The sequence below is a fragment of the Pyrgilauda ruficollis genome, unplaced genomic scaffold (genome assembly GCF_017590135.1).
Source record: "Pyrgilauda ruficollis isolate IOZ18807 unplaced genomic scaffold, ASM1759013v1 scaffold183, whole genome shotgun sequence".
Classification (NCBI taxonomy): Eukaryota; Metazoa; Chordata; class Aves; order Passeriformes; family Passeridae; genus Pyrgilauda; species Pyrgilauda ruficollis.
In genome coordinates, this window is record NW_024517318.1 from 501,608 (window position 1) to 512,048 (window position 10,441).

At 48.2% G+C, this 10,441-nt stretch overlaps 1 protein-coding gene across 17 annotated transcripts in view; it reads left to right on the plus strand.

The window, feature by feature from the left end:
* A4GALT (alpha 1,4-galactosyltransferase (P blood group)) overlaps window positions 1-10,441 on the plus strand; it is a 28,235-nt gene that overhangs the window by 12,522 nt on the left and 5,272 nt on the right. For 8 of the 17 annotated variants that reach the window (XM_041464695.1, XM_041464699.1, XM_041464696.1 and 5 more), the window contains one exon: window positions 8,555-8,665. The exons of 4 other annotated variants lie outside the window; for them this stretch is intronic. Coding sequence is in view for 4 of the 13 variants with exons in the window: in XM_041464710.1 (XP_041320644.1) it covers window positions 4,133-4,140 (8 nt within the window). In the remaining 9 variants the exon portion in view is untranslated. 5 more of the 17 variants (XM_041464710.1, XM_041464707.1, XM_041464709.1 and 2 more) reach the window with 3 other exon arrangements.

Consider the following 10,441-nt stretch of genomic DNA (forward strand, 5'->3'; position numbering starts at 1 on the left):
CTTGGTCTGCTGTCCTCTCTGGGTTCAGGAGAAGGAGCTCTAAAGCTCTTGGTAAAATGCTAAAAACTAATTGCCCTAAATACTAGGGGAATTTGCTGGTGGATGCATCCCTGTTGGGCATCACTCTGTGTTTCTATATCTAGCAGCCTGATTAGTTAGTTACTGAATTGTTGCTGTTATTGTTAAATCTCACCTCTTCTACTCTCATTGGTAATGTAAATATGGAGAAAACTGAGATCTTCAGGTGTTTTCTGGTGGGTCCCTAAAATACCTCTATCAGGCTGCTTGTGATGATATTTATTGTTCCAGACCCTTAGCAGCTACCTAGGTATGCAAAGGTTTGCTGGACCTTTTCCCCTCCTCTCTGTTTTCTGCTACTGAATTTGTAGTAAATTTACAAACACCCTCTCAGGTGTTTTGCAGTTCCTATTTATGTCCACACATTTGCTTGAAAGTCACTAAACTCAAGGCTATTTGGTTAGTTCCCCTGAAGACAACAGAGGCTGGCACAAACACTTTTTCCAAGGCTAACCTGTGTTGCTGTGTTTGTGCTGGATGTGCATTTAAACATCACTTTCATAGTTTAATGCCATAAAGTAGTTGAAGTCTTGATAAAAATACACAACAACAAGCCGTAATAAAACAAAGAAGGAAATGAAGCTATACCACAGTGTACTTTCCATGAAGACTGGATGCTTATGACTGGATGCTGATCTCTACCAGATCCTCCAGCCAACCCCAGGCTAGACTCCTTCAGTGCTGTGTCCCTTGCTGCAAGAGCTGCCACTCTGCTTTGCTACCCCAGCAGTACTTTCCCTAAACCCAGAAGGATATTTTTAGTGCCCAGAACTGTAGGAATGAGAGTTGACTTGGCCACAAGAGGGCCCAGCTATTGCGTGAAACTGTTGGGATCAACCAAAGCATCTTGCCCAACATGCAAAACCATCTCTAACCAGTTTCTCTGCATGTTCCGAGGTACAACAAAGAATTACACTGCAAGTCCATTTTAGTTAGTAATATATCATGTATCTGTAGATACACATATATTTGCTAATAGTCAGATCATCCCTTTGCACCCTCTTTCCTGTAATTTTCTGTTAATTTGCAGGCCTATTCAGCTTCATAGGCTAAATCTCCTAATTACCTGGGTATAAGCCATATCATTTAAATCCTAGAAGGGAAACAATAGCGAAGTCCTTATTGAGATCCTCCATTTATATCCTGGTTTTGAAACAATACTTGCACTTCTGTCATATGGACAACTGTAGTTTTCCTGTAATCATCTGATCACCTCTAGATAAAACACTTAGTTTTACTTGGTATAGTAAGATTTAGGCCTGGAGGTTTTGTGAACTTCTGCAGAACTTGTACTCTGAGAATTACACAATACTAATGTAATTATGTAAATACAATCCTAATTGCTTTCAGTGCAAAGTGAGAACATTTTGTTCTCTGACATCACAAATGCACGCCCTTAAAGAATTTTCAGAGTTCATTTCTTCCATTTGTTATCACTATTTCAACTATCATGTAGGTCATATGATGTTTTATAAGAATATCACTCAGTAATGAAATTTTTTTCTTATTAGAAATGATTTGCCAGGTTTCAGGGACTTCTGAATATCTACTGTTACAATTTGAAAAGCTAAGGATTGCAGGAATGCAGGATGCTTTTTTGGCTTCATGTAAGTTGGCTTCATGCACAATTCATGATGTACCATCAGTCAGTCATTCAATTATCATCTCGTTTGGGTTGTTTCCCTTTTTTGCTGTCTGTGATTTTGCTACCAAGGAAATATCAGTGAAGCACTGTTAGTCATGTAGGGCAGGAAATCACATTCCTCAGGGCAGGATGGGCTAAAAGTAGGCATGAGCATGTGCAGATCCATCAGCAGCAGACTGGTGGCAGTCTTTATATGGTAAAGTTACAAGATAATCTGTGGTGGCAGCCCTGTGTCTGTTTCCTTTGTTTTATCCCTTTTGTGCTTGGAACAAGGGAACCTTGATGATATTTTTATATCAGGGCTTACATTGTGCAGTGAGGTGTCTCTTGGCACTTTGCAATTTTTGTTTGGACACATTTTTTGTTTGCATATTCAAACCCTGTATTAGTTAACTTAGCTTTTAAATTTAATAAGCAAGACTATGAAAATTATAGGCAGCATTTTGATGGAAAGCACCTGGGCAGAAAATGGCCTTGTTTTTCCCTGGACCACAAAGCTGACCAGGAGCCAGCAGATGCCCTCACGGCCTATGGAGCATGGCCTGCAAGATCATGGGGGGTGATCTTTGCCCACCACTCAGCACTGGTGAGACACACCTGGAGGGCTGGTTCTGGAATCCCAGGATGAGGGAGGTGTGTCCATACTGGGGCAAGTCCGGCAAAGGGTCACTAAGGTGAGAAGGGGACTGGAGCACACGGTGCATGAGGAGAGGCTGGGAGAGCTCAGCTGACCTTTCTTGACTAGAGCAGTCTGGGCTGTCTGGTCAGGGTGTACAAACACCTGGCTGAAGGTGGGTGGGTGGAGGACACAAGTGAGACTCTCCTCTGTTCGATGCAGAGATGGCAGGAGCCACAATGGGCACTCCTTGAAGTGTGGCAAGTTTGAATGAAAGGAAGGGTGGTGAAACACTGGATCAGGTTGCCCAGAGTGGTTGTGGAGTCCCTGTGCTGGGACAAGAGTTGTCATGAGTCCATCCATGGTGCTGCTCTGCATGGAAGGATTTGGGGAGAGGAGAGGGGTCTGGGACACTACGGAGCAACATTTGTTTCAGGCAGCTGAAGAGGAACTGCAGTAGACCCTAAATTTAGCAGCTGTACTGATAAAGGAGGGATTTTATGAATGTGCCAGCATGTCTCATGCAAGGAAAGGCCAGCCACCCCTGCTCACAGGGGCAAAGGGGAACTGTCATAGAATGAGGGACACCTGAATGTGGCAAAGTCCTTCAGTGAGGTCCCTGGCATATGAGGGAGTATTCCCTAATGAACAAGTAAAGCATTTGGTCAAAAGAGCATGTGTCCAAGGGGTCATTCTGTACTTAGGGCTTGGGGTGGGAGCAGGCAGCTCTATGGAAGGCTCAGCTCAGTTATCATGGCAGTCCCAGCATCAGCGTGAGGGCTGGGAATTCTTAGCAAAGGAGGAGAAAACAAATTGAGCCATTTTCCCACCAGTCTAAAGCTCAGTCTAGCAACAGTGGGGTTTCAATTTCCTCCTTTTTTTTTTTTTTTTTTAATTAGCTTTGAACTAACTGGTTTGTTCACGGTACATCTGTGTGACCTTTGTATCAGCTACTCATTACGGATAAATGACATCACATCCTGCCCTTTTTTTCCTCATTGTGCTCACTGTTCCTTTTCATAAAAAGCAAGTGACAGACCATAGAGTTGTAGTCATCCTCACAGACTTTAATTTCTGAAACATCCTTTCAGCTAAGCAGGGAATTCTGTGGTGTCTTGAAAGCAGGGACAGGTGAGTTTTGTGCTTTCTCTACTGCATCATCTCTGTCCCACCATGTCTGTGCTTCTTTCTCCGCTACAGTTCAAAAAATGATTTACAGGGTTAACCCAGCTGTGGTGTGTGGAGTGTGGGGAATGTAAAGGGGACTGTAAAAGGCAGGGTGGGGTGGCTTTTGCTGCATGTAGCACTAGCAGCACATGCTGGCATTTCTGTGCGGGAGGAGAAAACTTTCTGGGGATCCAGAGCTGATCATTTGTTTATTGGCTGCCTCTCCTCTGTCCCCCAAGTCCCAGTGCCTTCCATTACGATACCTCCCAGTGCCTCTAAGAAGCCATTTAATGGGCCCATGAGAAGTTCCATATGTGATCCAGGTACAGCGATCAAGGGAGAAATGGCAAATGTGATTGTGCCAGCTGAGTTCTCTGTCCTGTTTGCTTGTTTGGGTTCCTCCTGCCAGAGTTTTTTGCATATGTTTCGTGTTCAGAATGACTGGAAATTCTAGAGGATGACAGATGAGTTCTCTAATGGTGTTCCCAGAGTTTGTTGTGCATCACTACGAAGGTGGGACACAGACCTATGAAGGAAGGCTCATATTCTGCTGCCTCATCTGTCAGGTTTTTTCTTTCCTTCCCTTCAGGCTGGCTCAGAGAGAGCAAGCTCTGGCTGGAGAGAGAATGCTTAGGATGCTGGCATTTCTGAGTTTGTGAATCACTACCAGACAGTGCCAAAGGGCTCAGATTGCTGGCGCTCAGAACAGAATTCCCTGGCTGGCAAAGATCCTTACACATGGGGAAACACATGAAGAGTATATGAAATTTGCTTTAAGAAGCAGAAAGCAGTTTATATCCCAGTGTAGCTCAGTGTGAAGTTGTTCTAAACTTCTGCAGTAAGAAAAGTTCAAATGATGCTTCCTACTGTTTCTAGATCCACAGCAGTGGCATGACTTGTCTCAGACTCCTCAGGAAAACAAATAGACAAAAGCAGATCTTTGAGGAGCAGAAGTTATGAATATCCTTGTTCTGCTGAAGTAGTTCTTGTAGGATACCAACATCTAAGCAGCCATTGTCACACTCTGAAGGGGCTCAGCATTTCCTGCTTCTGCAGTGCTGTGGGGAGGATTACATCCTTTTTAGTGGAATACTGAGCCCACTGTGGAAATCCAGAAGACAACATGTCCACAGCAACAGAAGGACCAGGTGCAGGACTCAGAGCAGTGTCCCCGGGGGCAAAAATAAAAAATCAGAAGCACATGAATTTTGGAAAAGATCTCCAAGATCAGGGAGTCCAACCTTCAATTCAGTATCACCATACCCACAAGCCTTTATCCCAAAGTGCCGTGTATACTCATTTTTTGGAGCTCTTCCAGGCATAGTGACTCCACCGCTTCCCTGGGGAGCCTGTGGCACACAGTGCTTAAGCACTCTGAAATTCTTCCTCATATCCAGCTGAACCTACCATGGTGCAGGGAGTTCTGCATCCAGCTCTGGGATCCCAGCACAGTAAGGACAGGGAGCCTGCTGGAGCCAGGCCAGAGCAGGGACACCAAGGGGATCAGAGGGATGGAGCAGCTCTGCTGGGAGAAAAGGCTGAGGGAAGTGGGAGTGTTCAGCCTGGAGAAGAGAAGGCTTTGGGGTGACCTCCTTGTGGCCTTCCAGTGCCTGAAGGGAGCTTAAAGGAAAGATGCAGAGACTCTTGACAAGGGCCTGGAGTGGCAGGACTAGAGGGAATGGCTTCACACTGACAGAGAGCAGGTTTAGGTTAGATATGAGGGAGAAATTCTTCCCTGTGAGGGTGGTGAGGCCTGGACACAGGTTGCCCATAGCAGCTGTGGCTGTCCCTGGATCCCTGAAGTGTCCAAGACCAGGTTGGATGGGGATCAGAGCCACCTGGAATAGTGGAAGGCGTCCTTCACCACGGCAGGAGGGGTGGAACAAGATGATCTTTAGCATCCCTTCCAGCTCAGACCATTCTATTGATTTCCCCTCATCCTGTCCCTTGGATCCCTGGGAGCAGAGCCTGACCCCCACCTGGCTGCACCTTCCTGTCTGGGAAGTGTGGAGAGCAATAGGGCTCCCCTGAGCCTCCTTTTCCTCCAGGTTAAACACCCCCAGCTCCCTCAGCTGCTTCTTATCAGACTTGTGCTCCAACCTCTTGCCCAGCTCTGTTCCCTCCCCTGGACACACTCCAGCCCCTCAATGTACATCTTGCAGTGCCAAGACCAGAACAGGACATAGCACTTGGGGTGAGACCTCTCCACTGCCCACGACAGAGGGACAGTCACTGCCTTGGTCCTGCTGGCCTCACCATTGCTGACCCAGCCCAGCAGCCATTGGCCTTCTTGCCCCCCTGGGCATGCACTGTGGAGTAGCAGGCCCAGACCCTTTCCTGCTGTGCTCTTCCCAGCCACTCTTCCCCAGCCTGGAGCTGCTGGGGGTTGTGACCCAGGGGCAGTACCCAGCACTTAGTATCTTGTTCAACCTCAAGGATATGAAATGGGACTGGCTCTGACACTGGGCCCTGGGGCACAGCACCAGTGACCCGCTGCCAGCTGGATTAATTCCACCACCGCTCTCTGGGCCCAGCCATCCAGGCAGTTTATTCCCAGCAAACAGGGAACCTGTTAAATCTGTGGGCTGCAAGGACAATGCTCTCCAGGACAGCGCTGTGGGAGCAGTGATCAAAGGCTTTACTGAAGGCCCAGGTACACAACATCCATAGCCTTTCCCCATCCATTGGGTATTGATAGAAAGAGGTTGGGTCAGTCTAGCAGGACCTGCTTGAACTTGTGTGCTGGCTAGGCCTGACGCCCCAGTGGTGCAGCACACATCATGTCATTGCACTCCGGGTAATCTGTTCCATACCCTTACCTGCCACTGAGGTTAGGCTGATGGGCCTCTGGTTCCCCCAGTTGTCCTTCCAAGCCTTCTCATAGAGGGGCGTCACACTGGCCAACCTCCAGTCACCCAGGAGCTCTCGTTCACCAGGACTGCTGACAAATGACGGAGAGTGGAGCTTTGTGGGCTGCTTCACCAGCTCCCAGCAGAAGGATGGCATCTCCCTAGACTTGTGCATGTCTGGGCAGCACAGCAGCTCGCTAACAACTTCCTCCTGCAGTGTGGGGACTTTGTTCTGCTCCCTGTTTCTGTCTTGTAGCTCAGGGGGCTGGATATGCAGAGGGTAACTGGGCTTTTGGTTAAAGGCTGAGGTCAAGAAGGCATTGTGTACTTCAGCCTTTTTCCTCATCCCTGGAAGTCATTCCACTCCAGCATGCAATAAAGGATGGAGAATCTCCTTGGCCTCTTTTTGTTATTAATGCATTTGAAAAAGCACTTTTTCTTAACTTTTATGCTGGTGGCCAGATTGACTTTTACCTTTCTAGTTTTCTCTCTGATTAACATCATGACATCCTTGTAGTCTTCCTGAGTTGCCTGACCCTTTTTCCAGAGCTGCTCTGTTCTTCCCCAAGTCCCAGTGGAAGCTTGCCATTTTCCAGGCCAGCCTTCCCTGAACCAGCTTATGGCACATTGCAATGGGCTCCTCCTCCACCTCTATGACCTCCTTCCTGAGGAACGTCCACCTTCCTGGGCTCCTTGGCCCCTCAGGACTGCCTCCCAAGGGATTCTCTCAACCTGTGGTCTTAACAGACCAAAGCCTGATCTCCACAAATCCAAAGTAGTTGTTTTGCTGACCCCCTTCCTCCTTCTTCCCTCCCTTCACTGAGAACTGAAATCAAATCATGTCACCGTCACTGTACCCAAGATGGCCTCAGGCAACCTCATCTCCCACCGATGCTCCCCTGTTTGTAAACAGCAGATCCCCTGGGACACCGCCTCTGGTGGGCTTGCCTGCCAGCTGTGTCAGCAAGTTCTCTTCCACATGCTCCAGGAACCTCCTGGAGTGTCTCCTGTCTGCTGGGTGGGATTCCAGCAGACACCTGGTAAGTTGAAGTTGTCACTGAGGTTGTAGGCAGTAGATGATGTGGGGTCATCCATCTACCCCTAATGCAAATCCTTGCCCACCACTCAGCACTGGTGAGACACACCTGGAGGGCTGGTTCTGGAATCCCAGGATGAGGGAGGTATGTCAATACTGGGGCAAGTCCGGCAAAGGGTCACTAAGGTGAGAAGGGGACTGGAGCACACGGTGCATGAGGAGAGGCTGGGAGAGCTCAGCTGACCTTTCTTGACTAGAGCAGTCTGGGCTGTCTGGTCAGGGTGTACAAACACCTGGCTGAAGGTGGGTGGGTGGAGGACACAAGTGAGACTCTCCTCTGTTCGATGCAGAGATGGCAGGAGCCACAATGGGCACTCCTTGAAGTGTGGCAAGTTTGAATGAAAGGAAGGGTGGTGAAACACTGGATCAGGTTGCCCAGAGTGGTTGTGGAGTCCCTGTGCTGGGACAAGAGTTGTCATGAGTCCATCCATGGTGCTGCTCTGCATGGAAGGATTTGGGGAGAGGAGAGGGGTCTGGGACACTACGGAGCAACATTTGTTTCAGGCAGCTGAAGAGGAACTGCAGTAGACCCTAAATTTAGCAGCTGTACTGATAAAGGAGGGATTTTATGAATGTGCCAGCATGTCTCATGCAAGGAAAGGCCAGCCACCCCTGCTCACAGGGGCAAAGGGGAACTGTCATAGAATGAGGGACACCTGAATGTGGCAAAGTCCTTCAGTGAGGTCCCTGGCATATGAGGGAGTATTCCCTAATGAACAAGTAAAGCATTTGGTCAAAAGAGCATGTGTCCAAGGGGTCATTCTGTACTTAGGGCTTGGGGTGGGAGCAGGCAGCTCTATGGAAGGCTCAGCTCAGTTATCATGGCAGTCCCAGCAGCGGTGTGATGGTTTAAAATTTTAGCAAAGCAGGAGAAAACAAAACCAAAAGTTTTCCTGGCACAGACTCAAGTTTAAAGTGTAGTGACTATGAGGTCTGAATTTCTTCCCTTTTTTTCATAATTACTTTATAATTGCATATGTTGTTTGCTGCACTATGTATGTCCTTTTTATGAGCTGCTCACTGGATAAATGAGTGATGTCACTTCCTTCATCTATCGTGTTTTTCTATGTACTCAGATTTTTACTCTTGTCATTTCTTCTCAGAAGGAGGAAGTGCCAGAACATAGAGTTGTAGGTGCTCTCACAGACACCAAACTCTTAAAACTCTTCTCCAGCTAAGCAGTGAATTCTGTGGTGTCTTGAAAGCAGGGACAGGTGAGTAGAGTTTGCAGTTTCTTTGCAATGGCCCTTGTGTTTTCAGCGGAAGAGATAGAGCCAGGCTTCCTGTATTTGTTTTGTAAAAGAATTGCATAGGCTATTGCGGTGTTTAAAGTGTTCTCCTGTCTGCTCCAAAAGCATAAATGTGTTTCTAACTTTATAGAGATGTGACATTCGGTTCTTTGCTGAAAAGTTCGGTCCCTTGCTGAAAATGGACCGACAAGCCCAGTCCTTGCTTCTGTTTAGATTAAAGTGGCACTTCCCTTCCTCTCTACTGCACAAGAACTTCCCCCCAAGCCTGTACCACTTTCTCTTCTTATGCTTGCAAAGCAAATACTTATTTACAGGGTTAACCCACCTGTGGTGTGTGGAGGGTGGGGAATGTAAAGGGGACTGTAAAAGGCAGGGTGGGGTGGCTCTGGCAGCACATGCTGGCATTTCTGTGTGGGAGGAGAAAACTTTCTGGGGATCCAGAGCTGATCATTCGTGTATTGGCTGCCCCTCCTCTGTCCCCCAGTCCCTGGTGGCTCCATGTTCTGACATTTGGATGCCTCCCAGTAGGGCTGACAAGTAGTTTTTGGCCACAGGGGAAGCTCCGTATGTGACCCAGGCACAGTGATCAGGGAGCAATGACAAATGGGACCGTGCCACCTGGGTGCTTTGTCGTTGTTCCCTGCCACTTTGGTTACAGCTGGTGGATTAAAGCTTTTCCTGTTTCCTGAACCTTTTTGTCCTGGAGGGTGGGGCTTTGGAGATGGAGCTCAGGGAGGCAGGAGAAATTATGGAATCCTTTAGGATGGAAAAGACCATTGAGATGCTTGAGTCCCACCCCAAAGTCCACTCTGCCAAGTCTATCACTAAACCAAGTCCCTAAATGCCACACCTATATGTCTGTTAAATACCTCCAGGGACAGTGTCTCCACCGCCTTCTTGGGCAGCCTGCGCCAATGCCTGGTAACTCTTCCAGGGAGTAAAATTCTGAGTAATGTCCACTCTAACCTCCCTTGGCACAACTTGAGACCATTTCCTCTGGTCCTAAAAGCCACAACCTTCCTCACTGCTCCTTCATGTGCTCTTGCCTGTTGACATTTGGGGCCCAGTGGTAGGCACAGGAGATGCTGCTTCTGCTGCCCCTCGATTTAAGGAGAGACAAGGGCAGCAATGCTGATGCTAATGCTGAGGATGGAGCTAGACTGACTTATCTGTTTATTGCTGCCTTGTTAATAACCTCTTCCACTCCATCCCTCCCTTTTGCCAGAAGAAGCAAGGAAGTAAGGGCAGGAGAGCGGAGGGATTGCCTGCTCACCAGCAGGATCCACTGGGAGAACTGAGCAGGTCAGAGCCAGAGTGGCCTGTGCAGGGTTGGGAAGCAGCCTTGGAACTCCCTTTACAATGGCATTTCTTGATCTTATTGTCTGCATCTGCCTCAAAAGCTGCCCTGCATCCATTCCTTTCCCACCCTCCATCCGTCCTGCCAGGCTACGCTGCGATGAACAATGGGCCAGGCTCTCTGCAGGAGCAGGTGATTGGTTTGGAAAGGCAGCAACTGCCAGCTCAACAACTGGAAGGCTGAGGCTTGTGTTTGGTTTGGGGGTAGGACATGTTGTATATCAGGAGAAAACAACTCCCCTCATGATAACCAGCTGTCAGTGGGCAGCAGCTCCACACAGTGTCTGTTGACAGGGCTCCAGGAATGGTCATAAGGACCATTCCTATTTCCTCCTGCCAGGGCTTTGCGTACGTGTCTCATTTCTCTTGTTGACAGTGACCTGA